General features: G+C 31.9%; 1 protein-coding gene across 3 annotated transcripts in view; it reads right to left on the bottom strand.

Annotated features, from left to right (window-relative positions):
* TfAP-2 (transcription factor AP-2) overlaps positions 1 to 24,058 on the bottom strand; it is a 158,078-nt gene that overhangs the window by 9,681 nt on the left and 124,339 nt on the right. For all 3 annotated transcript variants that reach the window (XM_075307317.1, XM_075307319.1, XM_075307318.1), the window contains exons 4-6: positions 2,465 to 2,672; positions 1,886 to 2,075; positions 1,550 to 1,814 (exon numbers count right to left, since the gene is read on the bottom strand). In XM_075307317.1, coding sequence (XP_075163432.1) covers positions 1,550 to 1,814; positions 1,886 to 2,075; positions 2,465 to 2,672 — 663 coding nt within the window. The remainder of the gene's footprint in view (positions 1 to 1,549; positions 1,815 to 1,885; positions 2,076 to 2,464; positions 2,673 to 24,058) is intronic.

The raw sequence follows: 24,058 nt of genomic DNA, 5'->3' as shown, positions 1-24,058 counted from the left end.
TCGATAGCTAGTTTCGTTCGGAAGTTAGCGTGATTTCCACAGACGGACGGACAGCCGGACAGACGGACGGACGGACGGACATGCTTAGATCTACTCAGAATTTCACCACGACCCAGAATATATATACTTTATGGGGTCTTAGAGCAATATTTCGATGTGTTACAAACGGAATGACAAAGTTAATATACCCCCATCCTATGGTGGAGGGTATAAAAATGTAAATTACTAAAAAGGATAGTTTGTATTCAAATGTTATTCCATAATCAAAAAATACGAATTGTTTTTAATTTTTGATGTTATATAATGTGTACCATTTTACTATTGTCCATTTAACATGAGTGAATTTATAAGTTTATTCGGATCAGCAGAAAATTTCAGCAAATATGTATGTTTTGGAACAGCAAACATACATTTCAGCAAACAAGTATGTTTGCTGTTCCAAAACAACAGATTGTTTGCTGTTTTAGCAAAAAACTGCTAAAACAGCAGCATTTTGTTTGCTGAAAAACAGTAGACAGCGTTTGCTATTAACAACAGACTTTTTTCTATGAGTGTACCTCGTGTGAAAATTGAACTAAATTGTAGTCAACATTTTGAGATTTCCCAAACCTGGAAAATGTTGTACATTTTAACTGCAGTTTACGAAATTACAACCTCCCATAAAAGAAGTCGCCAAACCATGACCATTTTAACCATACTGTAGTTTATTCTTAATATTTTTGGGAATCGTATGAAAATTTTCTTTTGCTTTAGTTCGTATTGAACTTATGTGTACGGTCACTGAACTTTATACCCATGGTTAGTTCATAAAATGTTTGAGATATACTTAAAAACGAAAAAAAAATATTGGACTGTGGAAAATTTCGAAAAATGTAATACAATTTAACTACAAGCAAGCATTTTTTTTGAATAAAAATAAGTTAAATTCATTTTGGATTTGTTTTCGGTGTATCCGATCCCCAAAAGCCACATTGATCCCTTAAAAGCTACACGTTAGTATTCACAAACAAATGGTCCACGATTAGATATTGCAATATATGGACTATACAATATATACCAATCTATAGTTTGCGATTTTTGCATTTAAATTCCAATTTAGAAAAAAGTTTTGAGATATGTTTCCATCTTGCATCTTGCACAATTAATTCTTGTTCTTTTTTAATTCCTTAGTTTTCTATGAGTTTCACAAACATGACTTCTGATGCAAAGAAAAAGATGTGGAAGTAGAGATCTTCCGTTCCGTGCAAAGTCAACCTAAAATACATTACAAATGATCCCAACCCCAAAACTTCCAGGTCACAAGCCGTTAGGTTAGGTTAGGTTTTGTGGCACCCCGATGTATCAGGCTCACTTAGACTATTCAGTCCATTGTGATACCACAGTGATGAACTTCTAGGTACTAGGTGTGGTTCTCTATCTAAAAATCAAATTATCTGCTTTAAATCGAACTAATTTAATAAAGTAACCCCGAATTTTAAGGCATATACTGCAGGCCCTTTAGCTGAAACATAGACGGGAAAATTAAAATATGTTGGGGTCTTAATCATACCTGTTGCGAGTGTAACAGGAGTTCCTTTCGTCGATACGATTCTTGGGGCTCAGTATTGTGTCGTACAATGTATTCTGCCAACTGTCGTGCGGGAAACTCTGTCTCGCAGACAAAATGAAAGTCCTTTGCTAAATGGGCCGCTTCTCCTTCGACTAGAGACGTCAACAAGGTGACGTTTGCTGCTTTGCGTCGTCCGGCGGGTAAGTTGAGACCAATTTTTTCAAGTTTCTCTCTCAGCAATCTGCCTCCATTTTTACTTTTGGCCCTGCATGACAAAGTAAAGATTTAAGAATTAGCCGTTGAGTATAATTAATATTGAATGCATGCTAAACAAACCTCCTCAAAACACCACCCAGCAGGGACGCATTCAAGCATTCTGGGGGAGACAGTCGTCTCTGCACTTCGGCAATGGTTACCTTGTATTTCGAAGTGCTGGACAATAGGCTCAAACGGCCAGGAACAGCACAAAAAACCTCACTGGGGGAACCTGAGCTAATGTTTCCTACATCCTTCCCACTTTTCATGCCTACAAAAGAATACAATGGCAATGTTAGTGTGTGCATAATGTTCTAGTAACACAATGTGACTATAAAGGATCATGTTCACATTCGCTGCAATCCTGCCAATTAGGAGTCACATTACAAAAACTCCTTGCTCCATTTCACTACTGAAGGCATCGTTTCTATTGTTGCAAAGCCATAAAGTAAGCGAGATTTGGTGTTGTAAATTATTTGATAACCTTCTGCGAATGTGGCAACCAGGTGCGTATTTGTTACCGCCCATTAATGCTCTCAAAAAAAAAACAACATCAACATCAAACTCCGTGCCAAGAAAGTCCTTTTTGTGATCGTTTTGTGAGAATTTCTCTTTTCTAGGCTGTATTTTGCCACAAACATTCGTAGATTATTTACTTACTCTTTATTAGAGGCAAATCCGACATGAAGGCTACATTGTCGTCGATTCCAGCATTTTGTCCATCGTCTACAGCGTTTTGAAGGGCCTGGTGTAAAGCTAGTGGATCGTGATCGTGCCCTAAGCGTCCACCATGTGTGGTACCTGCTGATATCGCACTGCCATAGTCACTTCGGCGATCGGAATATGGAAATCCATGTGATAACTGCGTCTGGAAGCACACGAAAAAATTCAACATGCTGAATGCTTTAAAAAATCACCAATATGTTTCAATTAAAATCCTAATTGAATTTGAATAAATATTCAACTAAATAATTAATTGATGCAATTTATTTTCTAATTAGGACAACAATTAATATTTTTTCTTTGTATTATATAGATTTTTTTTTTCAAAAGCTTAAGATAGTTTTGCAATTGTATTGAGTTGCTTCATCGGGAGCGGGTGTATAACTAACATTTAAGCGGAAAAACAACAATACACACGTAGTACTTAAAAATTGAGTAGTATGACCACGCTCGTCTGCTACTGATATGGCACATGAACAATAAAAAGTCGGTGCCTCTTGGAAGAACAAATTTCATCCGATCCGGAAAAAAGCGGGCGTTAATGCCAACTGAACTCTATTTTAGTTCACGAATATTGCTTGATTTTAGTTAAATTTTGCCCAATGTGAGTAAATGTTTCCTATTTGAATAATTTTTTGCTATCTTTAATGACGTGAACTAAAAATAAGAAAAAAACGTTATATACAAAAACACAATGCACAATTTTACTAAAAAATAAAATAGTTCATAGTTTCCTAAAATGGGAGTAAAGTTTACTAAACTACTAAACCTGTACCTGTTTTCAACTTCGTGCAACGCTAGAGACATTTTAACAATTTTTACATCCAATTTTTTCCTTCATATGTAATTTTCTTAAACAACAGAAAATGAAATTATTTTTATTAAATTTTCTTCAATTGGACAAAACGAATTAACTTATTTGTTGCAATAAAAAAACTATTTTAGTTAAAATTTCTTAAAAAACCCTATATTTCCTTTCATGGTGGTTTTACTTTGTTTTGGGTGTATCGGTCCAAAATTATATATAGCCCCATATAAACCGACTCCCTAGAATTTGACTTTCACAGCATCATAGAGGAATAAATTTCATCAGATCTGGTTAAAATTTGAATCACTAATTACCATACGAAAATTGGTTCATTTCGGTTCATAATTGTTTATATGCTCCTCTATATAAATCGATCAAGAACTAAAGTGGTTAATATAGGTATATAATCTTCCTTTTTATCCCAGCAAAAACAGCGTCACGAAAAAAGTAGTGAAAATATTATTTTTGGATCCGGAAGTGGTGCAAAATTTGCGCAGAATAAGGTCTCTTCTGGCTAAGACGTACCAGATATACTCTACTCGTATAGGTAAACACATCTTGTGTGAGTGTCCTGCATTTGTGTAAGGCATAAGCAAATTTTGGGAGCATATTTCGGGAGCCTTAGATTACTTGCGGACCTGGAAAATGAAAACTTAAGCAGTCTGCTAATGTTTTTTGGATCAATCTGGTTGGTTCAGCAGAAGAAAATAATCGAGTAGGTAGTAGTGCCCATATGTAATAGGTACTTTTAGTTAACCCATTACACGCCAAGATCATTTAAAATTAAAAAGTTTAAATTCATTTGTATATTTACACTTAACTTCATTTAAGAATATAAAAAACATAAAAAACGAAAAGAAACGTTGCCTAATTTCATTTATAAACAAAGTTCTGCGAGATTAAATATTGCCAACTTTCTGTACTCAAGCGAGTACAATGGCAGGGAATGGATTAATGTTGTATCACAATGGACTGAATAGTCTAAGTGAGCCTGCAAATAAATCGAGCTGCCACTTTAACCTAACCTAACTTATGCACGCACAGAAAAACATGTTTGGACATGGTTGCCGCATCCATTTAATGCTTATCTAGGGTATGTAACTGTCGCGAAAACCATGTATTTTGTCTTTGTAAAAATAATTTTCGAGCGGACAAAAATATGTGTTGGCAATAAGCATTTAAATGGTTCTCAAATACCGCAAACATGTTCTATTATTTAAATGATAGAATTTGAGACCATTACATGGTCGCGAAAATCATGTACCTGACCATTCAATTTTTTTACTTTCTTGCAGGGAAAAAAGTATTTTTATAGGTTACGTATAGACATGTCTACATCCATTAAATGGTGCGTGCACAGGAAGTTCTTTTAAATCAATTTTTTCATATGTGCCATTGTGTCAATGTGTCATTAAAAGTGAGCCAATCAAACAAATTCCTTAATACAACGAAATTTTTTGTTATTATGATGAATTTTCTGTTAATCAATGTAACGTTTCGTAATATTAATGAATATTTTCATTGTATTAATGAAAATATTTCGTTATATCAATGAAACATTTTCGTTGGCTGCATTTTAATGAAATTTTCTTTGTGTGTATATAGCCCTAATATAAACTGACTCTCAAGATTTTACTTCTGGATCTTCATGGAAGAACAAATTTGGTCTTCTAGTTACAATACGTGAATTGGTTGATATCGATTCATAATTAGATACTCCTTTATAAGTGGCTTATATATGTATATAGTCTGTATAAAATCCATTGCCATCGGCAACTGCTACCACAACCCAAGTAATTCGATTGTTCATGAAAGCCTTTAATGGAACATTGAACAATGGAAATTCGTAAATAGGGTTTCAAATTCTGGGGGGCTAAAATTTTCCTGGGGGGTCTTAGCTCCCTCCCCAGAGGCCTTCCTACGCATTACAAACTCTCAGCAATTCGGTAATTTCAAACGTAAGCTTGGGTAATTTTATACGGAATCTGTAGATTAAACTTCCTGATTAGCGAATGAATACGGATTTATTATATATATATTTATTTATATTTTATCTTTTTGTTGTTATTAGTAATTTATTGCAATCTTCTTTGTTCCATTTCTTAAATTTAATTAAAATTGTAAATTGTTATTTTATACATCCTTTTTGAAATTAATTCTGTACTTTAATCTAGACTTTATTTTATATAATTGCATTAGTTATATTAATTAAAAATTATAGGATATTGTTTATTACCTTAATACATTCCGTTTGTAAATGTAAAACTAAAAAATGAAATTACTGAAAAAAGTATGCAAGTATCCGAAAACGGAGTACTTCCCCTTATGATGAACCCATGTAAAATTCATTGGTTACGGTACCAATTTGCACTACTTCCGGGTCACAAGTTGGGGATCCAAACTACTTTTTCGAAGCTCTGTTGTTGCTGAGATATTTTGTACACTCAGAAAAAATTAAACTATGTTATGGGAAAAATTAACTATCTTATGCAAAAATTGAACTATTGAAAATTAACAAAAACTTTCAAATATTTTTGGATTTCTAATTGCCATTTACGAAATGCATCCTCTCATAAAGCAAAAATGGACTAAAAAAAAGAAAACATAAAAATTCATTACCATTTTAACCACGCTGTAGTTCATTCTTACTACTTTTGAGAAGTGTACGAAAAACTTCTGCTTTAGTTAGCATTGAATTTTGAATGTCATTGAAATTTGACTGCCATTTAGCTCATAAAAATTTGGAGACTTGCCATACTTGAATTAAAGAATAATCTGTTGGGCTGGGAAAATTTTCCTACCAAATAAACTAAAACAAAATTATTTTTTTGTTATAAATATAAGTCAAGTTTTGCATCAGTTTTTTTTCTGTACATGAAGTCGAGTTTGTGCCCGCTCTTTTGGCTCGGAATTAATACCAAATGCCTTAGTTCAAAGACAATATATTTGGAACCGAATAAACTTTTTTCAGAGCACTATCGACAAAGACAAGTATGTACTTTCATAGCTCAAACAAAGCAATCCATCTTGATTTGGAAAAGGTGAAAACTCTGTCCATCGAAAAGTATCCTATATTCACCTCAAGAAATCACTCTGCACTCCTTTGAAAATCTACTAAACAATGTTTTAGTTTGCCCATATTACCAATTGACTTTTCTTAGTGACCAAAATCAACTAATGGAACTTTAACGAAACAATCAAAAAGACGAATTCAGTTTAGTTTCTGCCCTTTAGAAATGAACAAAATACTCCAAATAATTATGTATTTAAACCTCATTTTTACACTGGAAAAAAATGGACCCATCAGGAAGAAAACTTTTGGTTAATTTTAGAATAAGTTGAAAATTTTTAGAAAATTTTAACTAAAAAGTATTACAAACGCTGGCATCATGCCGATATCACAAAAATGAGTAAATATTTTTCGACAAATTCAAAAAATATTATTAGACATAATTAATTTGTTTCACTTTAAAGAAAATTTTGTAGTTTGAAGGAAAAAATTGGAGTTCAAAATTGCAAGAATGTCTTTAGTGATATACGAAGTTCATAATAGGCGCATTATTGGTAAAATTCACAAGTTTTAAGAAATTCTGAACTACTTTGTGGGAGACACGAATTTAGTATAACTTTATGCTTAATTTGAATATAATTTTTTCCAATTTTTAAGTTCATTTAACTAACGTACGCAAAAAAATATTAGAGTAAAGGAAACTTTCTCCAAACATAATAATTCCATGAACTAAAATAAAGTTAAATTGGCTTTAGTGAAATAGAGAGTTCACTTTTTTTGAGTGTATAGCCGAGTCCGAACGGCGTTCCACATTGAAATGAAACCACTTAGAGAAGCTTTGAAACACTCAAAAATGTCGCCAGCATTACTGAGGTGGGATAATCCACCGGTGAAAAAATGTTGTAAGTTTGATCTCCACACGGATGAAAAAGACTGTTTTTCATATGTTTGGCTATAAACATTATATGTTTGGAACACAAATTTTTAAACACAATATTTTTGAGTGCAAGCATATAATGTTCATAAACTAGCATAACATGTTTGGGACATATATGTTAATATGTTAGAACATATTATGTTTGGGACATAAAATGTTTGTAAATATAATATGCTTGGATGCAAACATATATTAATTTAGAAATAGCCTATAAACATATATGTGTTTAGTAGCTTGGAGCGCTATTTAACAGGGAGCGATATTGAATTAAGTTGGTGGTTGTTGCTTGTTATTACAAAATTAACATTTTATTTTTCCTTGGGCAATTGATCAGATACTTCTTTGATCCTTACAAACTGTGTGGTCCGCTGTTCGAATCCCCGTCCGGCAAAAGGTAAAATTAAAATAAAAAAAATCATAAAATTGAATAATTTCTTCTACAATGTTTGTATTACAGAAAAAGGTGCTAAGAACTAAAAAATCTCGTGGAAGTGAGAAAGATGTCGGGGAATATACAATTGGGCAGAAACAAAATTTTGAGGTCGAAAACCTATGTTGTTAGCACCTATATTACCTGTTTATTTTCATAATTCATTATGATTGTAAATATATAAATAAATAAAATTTTGAGCACAATATTGTTTGGGAGAATTTTTTTTAAGCATATAATATTTTTGGGTGCAAAATGCTTCCATATATGGTCACATAATAACATATTGTTTTTTGGAAGACAACATTATTGAATTTGGATGCAAAAATACAAAATGTTTGGAACTTAGACTACCCAAACATATATTGTTTAGACCAATATGCTTTCAAACATATTATATATTGGTTGAGATCAAGCATATAAATGTTTGGGCAATACCCAAAAATGTATATGCTTGAAGCAAAATATGTTTGGGAGTATATGTTACAGAAGCGATTTTTTGTGAGGGTGCAGTTGTTTCCTTCCAACTACGAGGCTTTCTCTAAAAAGTTGAACAAAAAACTTATGTCTAATATTTTTTTTTTGACTTCGCCGAAAAATATTTACATATTTTCGTGATGTCGGCGTTTGTAGTACAGATTAGTTAAATTTTTCTATAATTAACATACACGGACGAAAAAGACTGTTTTTCATATGTTTCGGTCTAAAAATTATATGTGTGGAACTCAAATTTTTAGCATATCATTTTTAAGTGCTAGCATATAATGTTCATAAATTATTATTATTAGTTATTATTATTAGTTTATTTAAAATCATAATAAATTATGAAAAAAAATGAAGACACTAACAACTAAGGTTTTCGACCTAAATGTTCATAAACTAGCATAACAATTTTGTAGAATTTGTTCAAACAAAAATTGTTTGTCATACACTCAAAAAAGTGAAATTATTATTATTTGAAACTTTAAAAGGAAACTTTAAAAATCGTTTGCGTACATTACCCATTAAAAAAAGCGTCGCCAAAAAAGTAGTGAAAATGTTCTTTTTGGATCCGGAAGTGGTGCAAAAAAATTTCATGATAATTTTTCCAATTAAAGTCATAATTGAGTTTTAAAAAATATTCAATTAAAAATTTAATTGATTCAACAATTTTTTTAATTGAAACAAAAGTCAGTCACAAATATTAATAGTATCAATTAATTTTTTAAATGGATCAATTAATTTTTTAACTGACTTTCAATTAATTTTTTAATTGATACTATCACTTCTGTGATTGAAGACATTTCAATTAAAAAAATTAATTGGATCAATTAATTTCGTAATTGAATAAGAAAAAAATGTTTGTGTGTATGCATACTCTTCTTCAAGCATATATATTTTCAGAATTGGTGCAATTGTTTTGTGTCACATTATGCATATCTTTTTTTAAGGCTGCAAATACACAATTTGATGTGTAAATTGAACAATGTTTAACTTAAACATTTAAAATTTTCGGGTTTTATGATACAAACCCATTTATCCACATAAAAATATGTCTCTTAAGCAGAGTTAAGTGCAAACATGTAATGTTCCTAAACTAACACTAAATGTTTGGGACACATATGTTAATATTACAATATATTATGTTTGGGGCATGAATGTTCCATACAAATAATATGTGTGAATGTAAACATATAAAAATTTACAAATTTCGAGTAAACATATATATTTTGTGATATTTTATTCAGAGAACGACAGGGAGAGAGAATAGAGAAAGAAATAGAGATGGAAACCGGGAGGGTTGACGAAAGATATCAACATAACACAGCGAGAGAATCAAAAGAGAGCAATTTCTGTGAAACCGCCTGTATGTTGTTTCGGAAAACTGTTTTATGATAAAGCCAAAAATTTGATATTCTTAAGTCTAAATATTACTAATTTAATATTAGAATGAGTATTCGGAGTAAAGAGAATAGACATTCGGAAACAAGAGAAAACAACAGCATGTGTTTTCGCCTTGAGAGCAGCATTTTATGTATGTGTGGAAATGTGCTTTGTTTATCATTTTGGCATTATGGGACAATCTTTTTCTTGGTTCGTTAAAAGAAATAGGAACGTACGAGGAGTAAGTCATAATATTCAGCAAAAGAAAATTAAAAAAAGCGGTGAAAAATATACACAAATTACAAAGGGATCTTTATAAAAATAACGAAAGAGCACTATACTCTTTTTAGACTTGGTACCAGTCAGGGATCCGGAGCGGAGCGGAGCAAGCCCTTTTTTGCCGGAGCGGGAGCGGAATTTCTAAAATCCGGAGCGGAGCGGTTTCCAAATGAAAAACTGCTCCGCTCCGAATAAAATATTACTTGAATGAAATGTGTAACTTTGAAATTACACTGTGTAGGTAATTTCAAATATAACTAGTAGTTTGTAATGAACGTCAAATAAATGCAATTAAATGATCTTATTTATATTTAATTTTTTAGTTTTCTACACTGAAAAAAATATTGTCGTGAAGTCAAAGATTTCATGTTCTTAGAATAAGAATGCAAATTTTGCTTAACATGGAAGACGCATTTCTCTAAACTTTTGAATGAAGTTGTAATGTCCTTATAATTAAGTGATTTTACTTAAAAATGTGTATCATAACATGAAAGATAAAATTTTTTAGGTAATGTCAACGTGACTTTAATAATTAAGAAAATTTTTTTTCAGTATAAGGACATTCATATTTGCTTTACTATTGTACTATATCCTAGAATTCTCTTATTTCTGATATTAGTTCTCGAAAATTTAATTAAAATTATGGATAGTTTCAATTTTGGTTGAAAAATGTGCGCATATACATTTATTTTATTTTTTTCACATTGACTTGATTTGTATTATTGCATGTTATCTACTTTTTTGAGAACGAACATTTCTTAAAAACGCTGTTCGAACATGTATTTTTGCAATAAAAGAGAAAAAAGCGAAATTAGGTAACACTAGATCTGAGTAAGAATATTCGTAGGTATACCACGGACTGATTTCGATGGAGGTTGTTGCAAACATAAACATAAACATACACACACACATTACAAATATAACAAAACCTCTTCTCTACGTCTGTTGCAAAACAAAAAAACTTTCGGAGAGTAGCTACTTCTACTCTGTGTATAGACTTTCAATTCCAATCAGTGTTGCCGTTTTGGTCCGATCGGACCAAAATTGGTCCAAAAATTTCTAATTTTTAAATTTGGTCCGATGGTCGGACCAAACAGAATTTGGTCCATTTTCATAAATTTGGTTTCTATCACATATTAAATAGTAGATGGTGCACCGCAAAGAATATTGTCGGGAGGCCAAATATTTCACATGCGTAAAATATGAATACGAATTTTGCTTAGAATAGAAAACGTATTTCTCTGAAGTAAAGTTTTTTCCTTGTCTAAAAGTCTCTAAACTTTTCAATGAAGTCTGTTTGTCCTTATAGCTAAGTGATTCGACATAAAAATGTGTATCCTAACATGAATGAAAATTTTGTTTTAATGAAGTCAAAATGGATTTAATATTTCTGAAAAAATCATCAAAATTAATAAAATGTTTCAACACATTGTTTTAAAGTCATTATACCCTAAACCACATAGTGGTTAGGGTATAATAAGTTTGATCTGCCAAAAAATGTGCCTACCAGAAATATTGATTTTAGACCCAATAAAGTATATACCGATCGACTCAGAATCACCTCCTGAGTCGATCTAGCGCTTGGTGTCCGTCCGTCCGTCTGTCCATGTATTTGTTGTTCACAGGATTCCGGTCGCAATTATTAACCGATTTTGATGAAGTTTGGTACAGGGAGTTTTTTTTGGCACAAGGACGAACGCTATTGAATTTGGAATAAATCGGATCAAATTTAGATATAGCATATAAAGGGTGATTCTTTTGAGGTTAGGATTTTCATGCATTAGTATTTGACAGATCACGTGGGATTTCAGACATGGTGTCAAAGAGAAAGATGCTCAGTATGCTTTGACATTTCATCATGAATAGACTTACTAACGAGCAACGCTTGCAAATCATTGAATTTTATTACCAAAATCAGTGGCAGAAAATCCGCTTTTTTATCGACAAATTTTGTTCAGCGATGAGGCTCATTTCTGGTTGAATGGCTACGTAAATAAGCAAAATTGCCGCATTTGGAGTGAAGAGCAACCAGAAGCCGTTCAAGAACTGCCCATGCATCCCGAAAAATGCACTGTTTGGTGTGGTTTGTACGCTGGTGGAATCATTGGACCGTATTTTTTCAAAGATGCTGTTGGACGCAACGTTACGGTGAATGGCGATCGCTATCGTTCGATGCTAACAAACTTTTTGTTGCCAAAAATGGAAGAACTGAACTTGGTTGACATGTGGTTTCAACAAGATGGCGCTACATGCCACACAGCTCGCGATTCTATGGCCATTTTGAGGGAAAACTTCGGAGAACAATTCATCTCAAGAAATGGACCGGTAAGTTGGCCACCAAGATCATGCGATTTGACGCCTTTAGACTATTTTTTGTGGGGCTACGTCAAGTCTAAAGTCTACAGAAATAAGCCAGCAACTATTCCAGCTTTGGAAGACAACATTTCCGAAGAAATTCGGGCTATTCCGGCCGAAATGCTCGAAAAAGTTGCCCAAAATTGGACTTTCCGAATGGACCACCTAAGACGCAGCCGCGGTCAACATTTAAATGAAATTATCTTCAAAAAGTAAATGTCATGGACCAATCTAACGTTTCAAATAAAGAACCGATGAGATTTTGCAAATTTTATGCGTTTTTTTTTTAAAAAAGTTATCAAGCTCTTAACAAATCACCCTTTATATGTATTGCTCGATTTCGACAAATGGGGTCACGTTGCACTTTTTTACTAACCGATCGTCGTCAAATTTAGCACAAAATAATCTTTTGTATCACCCTCTAAGTCTGAAAATTTCATCGAAATCGGTTCAGATTTAGATATAGGTCCCATATATATGTATCGCCCAATTTTGCCAAATTATGTCATAAAACCCTTATTTATCAACCGACCTTACTCAAAGTTGGCTAAATGTAATCTTCTATAGCACTAACTATATGTGCAAAAAATCATCGAAATCGGTTCAGATTTAGCTATAGCTCCCATATATGTACCACCCGATTTTTCTAAATAAAACAAGTAAGGAAAGTCTAAAGTCGGGCGGGGCCGACTATATTATACCCTGCACCACTTTGTAGATCTAAATTTTCGATACCATATCACATCTGTCAAATGTGTTGGGGGCTATATATAAAGGTTTGTCCCAAATATATACATTTAAATATCACTCGATCTGGACAGAATTTGATAGACTTCTACAAAATCTATAGACTCAAAATTTAAGTCGGCTAATGCACTAGGGTGGAACACAAAGTTAGTAAAAAAATATGGGAAACATTTAAATCTGAAGTAATTTTAAGGAAACTTCGCAAACGTGTATTTATGATTTATCGTTCGATATATATGTATTAGTAGTTTAGGAAAATTAGAGTCATTTCTACAACTTTTCGACTAAGCAGTGCCGATTTTACAAGGAAAATGTTGGTATTTTGACCATTTTTGTCGAAATCAGAAAAACATATATATGAGAGCTGTATCTAAATCTGAACCGATTTAAACCAAATTTGACAGGCATAGCTACAATGCTAATTCTACTCCCTGTGGAAAATTTCAACTAAATCGGAAAAATTGGCCTCTGTGGTCATATGAGTGTTAATCGGTCGAAAGCTATATGTGGGAGCTATATCTAAATCTGAACCGATTTCAATAAAATTTGGCATACTTGACTACACTACTAATTGTACCCCTAGTGCAAAATTTCAACCTAATTGGGATAAAACTCTAGCTTCTGGGACCGTATTAGTCCATATCGGGCGAAAGATATATATGGGAGCTATATCTAAATCTGAACCGATTTCAATAAAATTTTACACACTTGACTCTAGTGCTAATTGTTCTTCTTCTGCAAAATTTTAAGCAAATTAGGGTAAAACTCTGGCTTCTGGGGCCATATAAGTCCATATCGGGCGAAATATATATATGGGAGCTATATCTAAATCTGAACCGATTTCTTCCAAAATCAATAGGGTTCTATTCTGAGCCAAAGCATATACTTGTGTCAAGTTTGAAGTCGATTGGACTAAAACTGCGACCTAGACTTTGATTACAAAAATGTGTTCACGGACAGACGGACATCACTATATCGACTCAAGAGCCCACCCTGAGCATTTTTGCCAAAGACACCATGTGTCTATCTCGTCTCCTTCTGGGTGTTGCAAACAAATGCACTAACTTATAATACCCTGTTCCACAGTGTGGAGCAGGGTATAATAAAACTCAATTGAACAAATAATACAATATTTGTACTATAATTTTCTCGAAGAGGAGCGGAGCGGAGCGATTTTTTTTTCTCGGAGCGGAGCGGTTTTTTTTTCTCCGGAGCGGGAGCGGAGCGGAGCGAAAAAAATGGACCGCTCCGGATCCCTGGTACCAGTGCTGACGCTACTACTTCAATCGAAGTATTTTGCTTCATTTTCACAAAATTTACTTCGTCACTCCTTCTTCCAAAAACCTGCTTCACTTTTTGTTCTGCTTCAAATTTTTAAATTTTCCCCATATTACCTAATTGTTTTTCCTATTCTTTTAATTACGATGAACATAGTGGTTTTAATCATTGAACATATGCAAACACTATTTTTCATCGCTGGAATGGCAAACCTTTATTTTTGCTTTGTACAAGTGTCAATGCGTGAACTGTCAAATTGTTGTGAGTAAATAACGTGTGGACATGTGATGTGCAAGATGAATCGGTAAGTAGTGCAATAATTTCCATGAAAAATATAAATATATTATTAATTATAAATTCTTTAATCTTTAGCAAAGGAATACGCTCACCGACGCTATTGTTTTGTTTTCAAAAATGTATGCTACTTCAATTTTATTCAATCTACTCCACTTTTTTCCAAAATCTACTTCACTCAATTTTTCACTAGCGGCAGCATTGCTTGGTACAGTAAAATGAAAAAAGGAGGAAATAGTGAAAATTAAAAAGTAAAATGTATAAAAACAAAGTTTAGTTCCCCTTTATTAATAAGTAGTCCAAGAGGACTTGACGGACCTTCAAATATAAATATAAAAGCGGGCATTAAGTACGAGTTTTGCAGCTAAAACAATTGATAAAGTTTATTTTCTTTAAAATGAATTATTACGCCCAGAAAAAAGAGCCTTCGAAACTAAAGGAAAAAATGTTAATCAATTTAGTTTAGCCATTTTATTTTCATTAAGATAATTGTTTCTGTGAAATAATAAAATTTTACTCATTTTAGTAAAAAAATCCTAAATAGTCCATATCGGGCGAAAGATATATATGGGAGCTATATCTAAATCTGAACCGATTTCAATAAAATTTGACACACTTGACTCTAGTGCTAATTGTTCTTCTTCCTAAATTGAAAGCAGTTAGGAATAGTTTATTAATTAGAATAAGGCTTGAAATTTTACTAATACAGTTTTCTTCGCTGGGTATAAGAATTTACTACTGAACAAGACAACAAAGCATTCGTAAAAATAAACAAAAACTTAACTAAAACCATGTTTCCTCAAATTTAGTAAAATTTCTTATAAAATGATAATTCTGACTTCCTTAGAAAGCTTATTATACATACGAATGACACTTGGCATAGAAAAATATTTTAGTTAATTCAACTAAGAAGTATTCAATCCTTTCAAACCTTAAGGAAACACATTTGTTAGAATATAGAAAATTTTCCTATATTTCTTTTATCTACCTGTAATCGATACCTGCCATCGATGTTTGCGCGTGGGTTGTTTTTTTAGTTGGAATCGTGCTGTAATGGTATACGAAGAGATTGTTAACAAAAAATAATACACACAGAAAAAAGTGTCTCGTAAATTTAAGCAGATTTTTACAATAATTTATTACAAGAATTTTCCAGAATTTAAGTTCATTTTTCGTATCTTCAACGAAAATTAACTACTCGAAAAGAAATTTTACAAATTTTAAGTAGCAATCGTTTAGTTCATGGCCTGTAAAATACGACGGAAGTTTCCTTAAAAAATTTCTTAACTGGTAGTTAAAAATTCTTTCGTCATACTATAAAACTACTTATGAAAAGTAAAATACTTTCTAAATAATAAGTGCAATTTACTAGAAAGAGTTTTTGTATGATAAAATATTTTTTACGAAAATTGAACTTGAAAGCGGATAGCAATTTCTTACTGGCAATTCCTATAGTTAATAATAGTTGGTACAATATTTCTCAATGAAATATTTTTAGTTCACATGTAATTACATTTATAGACATTTTCGTCAAAAATGGGTAGATATCATTTCATGAAGTTTTTGCTAATTTTAAGTTAAACGTTTCATCGTTCTTATACTGATATGAATTTAAGAGTATTGTTTTTAGAGTAAATTGTGGACAGATGCGATGAACTAATGCATACTTTGTACTATCTTTCTCCGCAAAGTGGAATATGTTTAATGTAAAGATGATGTTACTTGAATTTTGTTTGAGAGTGAGAGCATGCAATGTAATAATGAGAAATGGTAGCGAGTGATGGGGATGTTGTGTATATCTGAGCGTGGGGTTGTTTTTATTTTTGTTCTTTCAGTGGTTTGTTATTCGCGAATGGTTTATTTTTCTGGATGAGGTGTTGTTTTCAATGAAAGCACGTGTGTTTTTGTTGTTGTAGGAATGTTTTGGTTTTGTTTGGCATACACTCAAAAAAAAGTGAACTCTCTATTTCACTAAAGCGAATTTAACTTTATTTTAGTTCATGGAATTATTATGTTTGGAGAAAGTTTCCTTTACTCTAATAATTTTTTATTTACGTTAAATAAAATTAACTAAAACCGAGTAAAAAATATACTCAAATGAAGCATAAAGATTAACTAAATTCGTGTCTTCCACAAAATAGTTCAGAATTTCTTTAAATTTGTAAATTTTACCAAAAAGGCGTCCATCATGAACTTCGTATGTCACTAAAGACATTCTTGCAATTTTGGACTCCAAATTTTTCCTTCAAACTACAAAATTCTTAGTTATGTCCATAAGCGTAGGAAGGCCTCTGGGGAGGGGGCTTAGACCCCCCCAGAAAAATTTTAGCCCCCCCCCAGAATTTGAAAACCTATTTACGATTTTCCATTTTTATAAAAAATAAACAAGCCCAGCCAAAAAAGCGTCGCCAAAAAAGTAATGAAAATGATCTTTTTGGATCCGGAAGCGGTGCAAAATTGGCGAAGAAGCGATGAATTTAACATGGGCTTGTCATAGGACGGAAGTCCTCCATTTCAACAGCCGTTGCACTGAATTTGCATCACTTCTTTAGGTGTGATCCGAATTCAATGTTATGAATGTAAATTAAAAAATTCTGTTATATTTTGTCAAATAAATAATTTTTATAATTTTTAATGGATCATAATGCTTATCGGAAACGTTTGACCTCAAATATTTTCAAAAATTCACAATTGTTTCAGATTGAATTTAGCATTTTTTTTCGACAAAATTTAAATTATTTGTACCATTTTATGAATTCTTACTTCGTTTTTAAGGTATTTGAAACAAAAAAGTTAATATTTCCCATTAAAAGTATGAAAAAACCAAGTTATCAGAAATTAAATTTAAAGAACTTCCTGAGTAGTTAAAATAAAGAACATCATTGGGAGTACATCTTCTGGAAATGCTTTTAAAGTTGTGCCTTTGGAAGAACTTCCAAATTTTTTTGCTGGGAAATGTGTGGAACTACTTTTAGTTGCTTTATTATAAATTAATTTTCGAGTTATTTTGATGTCTAATTTTTTTATTCATTTTTATGAAATAAAACATTAATTGAAATATAAATAAATGAAATATAAATTTTTAGCTAGGGGGGCTATAGCCCCCCTTACTTATTTTTATGACATCGGCGTGATGCCAACGTTTGTAATACTTTTTAGTTGAAATTTTCTACATATATTCAAAATTTTCTAAAATTAACCGAAAGTTTTCTTCCCGGTGGGTTCACTGTTTTTTCAGTGTGCTTCAGTTGTATACACGCAAAAAAATAATTCTTTCCTCCTAAACGAAATTTTAGACAAACAAAGTTCGTTTCTGATTTGCTTTTCGCTGTAAGGAAGTGTATTTGGAAGAAAAGTATATTCTTTTTGTGATAAACGTTTATTCTTTTCCAGGATGTAAAAACAATTTCATAAAGACAAACTCAAAAAAAAATTGCTTTCTTGCTAATTGCATTTTCCCTCACATCTTTCTCACATCCATGAGTTTTTTTAGTTCTTAACACCTTTTCCTGTAATACCAACAATGTAAGAAGAAATTATACGATTTTATAAATTTTAAAATTTGTTTTTACCTTTCGCCTGGACGGAGAATGGAACCGCGGAGCATGCACTTTGTAAGCCAACACACTAACCACTGAGCTATGTACCTGTTATGGTCATCAATAGTTAAATATCCATATAAGTTATATTTATATAGCATAGCTTGCTGCGCCCACGAACCGAATAAACAAAGTTTATTTAACAGAAACAAACATTTAGTTTGGCACCGTGGAGCAGTGGTTGCTACGTCCGACTGGCATGTCAAGGGTCGTGGTTTTTATTTACATATATTCCAGATACGTTCGGAAGATTCCGAAAAAATGTTCAACATTACATTGTAGTATATTAAATTTTGAACTGTAAAATGTGTCTTATTAAAGACCTAAAGCCAGAAAAGAACAGTGTTTGATATAGACGAAATGGACTGTGTTGTTGTTTCAAAAATAACTTTTTTATTGAAAAAATAAAAATTTTGTAGCAAACGATTTTTTTTTTTGGTGATAAAAGTTTAAAATTTTCGAAGCAATTCAAAAAAACCCTAACAAAAGAAAAACGTTTTCGGTACACGTTTTCCAAACATTTTTTTCCTTTGCGTGTAGTTGGCGTTGGCGTGGGCTGTTGCATCTTTTTAACAGGTATGGAATATTTTGGTTTTTTGAGACATATATTGGTGTTTGTTTATTAAACCTTTTAAATGAAAGTTATTATTATTTTAGCGATGAGATGCACGATGGCGAAGTGATGATCGGTAGCTTAGAAAAAAGTTATTAAAATGTTCAATATTTAGGAAAAAATGCTGAAATGGAAAGTATATTGAAATTGTTTTATCTAATTTAATTTTTATTATTCAATGTAAAAAATTTCAGATTCAGTTACGCCTCAAGGTTGAGTTACATACCATGCGTTAATGCGTCCGTTGATTGAAGAGTTGAATTTTCTCCTTGAAAGCAACAGTTTCGTTAGAGTGCTTCAAACTGAAAAATATCAACCCTTCCATCAACTCACGGATTAACGCATGGTATGTAACTCAACCTTCAGCGTTTAGTTTAATCATAAATTGGTAAGTATTCTTTTTGAAACCAGTTTAATATTTTTCTTTGTTGTAAAAAAATATTCAATTTCAGAGATGGGTTCGGGCAAATTATATTTCTCCTCAGCGTATAATTTAATAGAGAAGTGGTAAGTTTTCTTTTAAAAATTGGCTTTCTTTTCACTAGAATATTTACGTTTTTATGACCTTTTTAATATCAAAATTACAGGTTTTTAATACTTTATTTTAGTATTACTTTAATCAAATATTTTTGGAAACCAATTTAATATTTTTAATGTGAAAAACAAATATTTAATTTCAGAATAACAATTTGGAAACATTTTTATGAATTGGTAAGCTTTCTTTAACATTCTCTTAACCAGAATATTTAGTTTTTTATGCATATTATTATTTCTTTAATTAGATTTTTTGGAAACCAATTTAACATTTTTATTTAATGTAAAAAATAAATATTTAATTTCAGAGTAACCCCAAATGAATTTAGATAATGTTTTATATTTCGCCTTAGCGTACAATTTAATACAGAATTGGTAAGTTTTATATTAAAACTTTGGCTTTCTTTTAACAAGAATATTTATTTTATTATGTCCTTCACATCGATAAAAACACAGTTTTATGACCCAGCACAAAAATTTGGAAGTTCTTCCAAAGGCACAACTTTAAAAGCACTTCCAGAAGATGTACTCCCAATGATGTTCTTTATTTTAACTACACAGGAAGTTCTTCTCGTTCAATTTTTTATAACATGCTTTTTTCATATTTTTGGTGGGTAATTTTAACTTTTTTTGTTTCAAATAAACAGTTTAAGAATTCATAAAATGGTAGAGATTATTTAAATTTTGTCGAAATAAATGCTAAATCCAATCTGAAAAATTTGTGAATTTTTGAAAATATTTGAGGTCAAACGTTTAAGACAAGAGTTAGATTCCATTAAAAATTATAAAAAATTATAAAAATTATTTATTTGCCAAAATATCACAGAATTTTTTAATTTATATCCAAAACATTGCATTCGGATCATACCTAAAGAAGTGATGCAAACTCAGTGCACCGGCTGGTGAAATGGAGGACTTCCGTCCTATGCAAGCCCACACTGTTAGAAAAATATGTTTTTCATATGTTCCGATATAAACAAAATGTGTTTCGGGCACAATTTTTAAACACAATATATTTAAGTGCAAACATGTAATGTTCCTAAACTAACACAAAATGTTTGGGACACATATGTTAATATGTTAGAATATATTATGTTTGGGGCATGAATGTTTCATAAAAATAATATGTGTGAATCTAAACATATAAATTTACAAATTTCGAGTAAACACATATATGTTGTGATACTTTATTCAGAGAGCGACAGAGAGAGAGAGAGAGAGAGTTAGTATAGAGAAATAAATAGAGATGGAAACCGGGAAGGTTGAATAAAAAGATATCAACATAACACAGCGAGAGAATGAAATGAGAGCAATTTCTGTGAAACCGCTTGTATGTTGTTTCGGAAAACTGTTTCATGATAAGGCCAAAAATTTTATATGCTTAAGACTAATTACTATTTAATTTGAATATTAGAATGAGTATTCGGAATAAAGAGAATAGACATTCGGAACTAAGAGAATAGACATTAAAAAAACAGCATATTTGTATTACAGAAAAAGATGCGAAGAACTCAAAAATTTCGTGGAAGTGAAAATTATGTGAGGAAATGAGCACAATCTTCTTTGGGGAATTCTTCCAAGCATATACTATTTTTGGACTCAAAATGCTTCCAAACATATAATATGCTCACATAAAACAAACATATTAATGTTTCTGCAGTATCCAATAATATATGTGCTTCCTGCAAAATATGTTTGGAACATATGTTAGAGAAGCGATTTTTTTTTGAGGGTGCATGTTAAATTCATCGCTTCTGCGTCAATTTGGCACCACTTCCGGATCCAAAAAGAACATTTTCATTACTTTTTTGGCGACGTTTTTTTTTGCTGGGGAGTTAATATATTACTTAATTCATTATTTCTCTGATTGTTTCAGGTACAAAACTTTATGAGATACCTTTGTCTAAGAAAAGTTGAATTCCTTACACCATTTGATAAAATGCCCCCAAATATGGTAAGTTACAAGCAAATAGAGCTAAAATGTATATTTTATTACATGTTAATTTTTAACAATTTTCATTATTTTTTCCATTTTTTTCAACAAGATATGTGAAAAATATACATAAGATGAATAAAAAACTAAATATAAGTCAAAACGTCCAAACAGCGAGTTAAAATAAACTACTTTCTTGTTCCATGTGGCCGTAATTGTTATTCACAAAATTCATTGTATTAAGAACTTCCATCATAAGTTTTTATAATAAAATACTTTTGCTTAAAGAAAGTTTACTTTTAATGTAGGAACATTTTCGTAATAGTATAACGGTTTGTTGTTCATTTAATTATTTAATATCTCTGTACTGTGGAATGATTGTTATAAAAATAGTTTAGTCGTTGACATTTTAAAGAGATTATTAACTAAATTTTATTATCGGGTTTCCCAAAAAATAATCAAGTTAATTAAAATAATACTGACTTTTTAACTTGGTAGGGGTATATAAATCTAACGGTTTTGTAAAATTTAACTAAAATACAATGCCATAGATGAACTAAAATTTAAGAGAATTATAAACTAGACAAGTAGAAAAAAATCTTAAAGGCTAGATCATGGTCAATTTTACTGCAGTTTAGTTCACTTTGCAATGGAAAAGGGTTCACTGTTTTCTCAGTGTAGTAAAATAATATAATAAATAACCAATAAAATACATTTATAAAACATTTGTTATTTTAAATTTGTGAGAAAATTATTATTATTACATAAATAACAAACAATAAGTCTACCAATATTCGTGATGGTGTATAAGGAAAGAAAACACCAACAGAACAACAACCCATTCATTCATCAGGTAACATTCAGGACGCTAACCTTTTGTGAAAAAATTGGTTTATGATTTTTTTATATTTTGTAGGTATTGAAAATGTAATGTAAGGAGGATAAAATCGTTAGGCAGAAACTTATTAAAAGTCAAAGGTACAAGAAGAAGTGTTCAAAATAAATATCTTTTGAACATGAATGCGATAACGCCGACAATAGAAATATCTTAGAATTGGTCCCTATCATTAGATAGAGATTAGAGACGCATTTGTTTACTTAGGATCGCCATAAAATCATTGTACTAGCTGATAAGAGCGCATGTGTGTGGAATCTTAATGTAACAAAATATATAAGAGATAGCTGTGTGCGACGATCAGTTGGTCTAATGCACAGGCAGTTTAGTTTGTAAGAGTATATAAGGAAGAATATTTTTGTAAATAAATTAGTATGAAAAGTATACTCATCTTGTTTGGAAATTAATCCAACATTTGGTCCTTCGAGCCGGATATTGGTTTATATAAAACTGAGTTTTCCCCCACCAGAGGTAAGAAACTCAGTTAAACCAAAAATTTCCTCTGATATAAAATATATCAGGGAAGAAGCGTCCCCGTGGCTTAAACAACGGGAAAGAAAAATTAACTTTCCTCTGAGAAAAAGATCAGGGAAGGAAAGTAAAAATAAAAAATAACAGCCAAAGGGGCTCAAATAAAAAGATAACAGCCAAAGGGGCTCAAATAAAAAATAACAGTCAAAGGGGCTACAGTAAAGCAAAATAAAAGCCAAAGGGGCTATAGCGAATTAAAAAAGCGTATGTCGCGGCTTAGACAGCGACAAAATCAAAAAATATTAAATAAGATTTTAATATAAAAACACCTACTTAAAATAAATATATTTAGTGGGAAAAGCGTAATTCGTGGATTTAACAACGAATGAAAAACAATCAACACAAATAATTTAAAAAAACAACATTCTCCATACCAACCAAAAGAACAAAGATGGACTTTGTGATGAGGATGGAGAGAATAAAATATCTTATTCGTAAGGTATTAACAACAATGCTTCAATGGGAGACACAAGATGGCAAAGCTTTGCTCCAAGATACAAAAACATATTTGGAAGTATGTATGAAGGAGTTAGATAATCAGTACTGGCAGCTAATGTTTTATCACTATGGACCCTTCGTTTATCTAACCAAAGTATTCGAAGAGGTTGAAGACCTATACGAGCAAAATAGGGACACTCTATGACGGAAACTTTATTTGGGAGAGGCAACAAATGAAAATGCTCAATTTGCAAAAAATAAGGGAGTTATTGAACGCAACCGAACAGCATGATAAAACTGAAATTTTGGAAATCGCATCACTCTCCTTTTAGCCGGCAGATCCTCACTCCGGAGGAAATGTGGCGAGTGTGACGGCACAATCAGATTTTACATCCGAAGAGAATAAAGATAAAAATGAATCAACGCCTCATGTAATTTCCTCCAATTGGGAGGAATTCAAGCAACAGTTCAAAATTGAGGATAAGAAGGATACAGAAGATGAGGACAAGAAGGAAATATCAAACGATGATGCTGAAAGGGAAGAGAATTCCAATGAACATGCCACAATTGACAACCTAGAATCAGTTGAGAATGATGTCGTAGGTGATGAGGAAACATTGGTGCCCTTAAGAATGTTTCTGTGAAAGGTGGTGACGAAGACATGAAGAATGAAGGTGTCCTTAAAAATGTTGATGCGGAAGATGGTGAAGCAGAAACGAAGAACAAACAAACAACAACAATTGCCGAAGAAGAATCTCCTGTTAAAAGTACCGATATTCTGATCATAAAAGAGGACAAAATATCTGCTAACGCTACCGCAGCCGACAGAGAGTACATAAGGAAACTGAGAAGATGCCAAGATAGAGTAAAGCACAGGTACATCTCACTTGCCGCCAAAGTGATGGATGTGAAGGAAGGACGTCAAATTTCCATTCGCAAAGATGAAAGAAAAGCACTTACTGCCGGTGTGAAAAGAAGAGGGACGGT

The sequence above is a fragment of the Haematobia irritans genome, chromosome 4 (genome assembly GCF_050003625.1).
Source record: "Haematobia irritans isolate KBUSLIRL chromosome 4, ASM5000362v1, whole genome shotgun sequence".
NCBI lineage: Eukaryota > Metazoa > Arthropoda > Insecta > Diptera > Muscidae > Haematobia > Haematobia irritans.
Note: the sequence above shows the minus strand (reverse complement) of the source record. Positions and strands in the feature narration are given on the sequence as shown.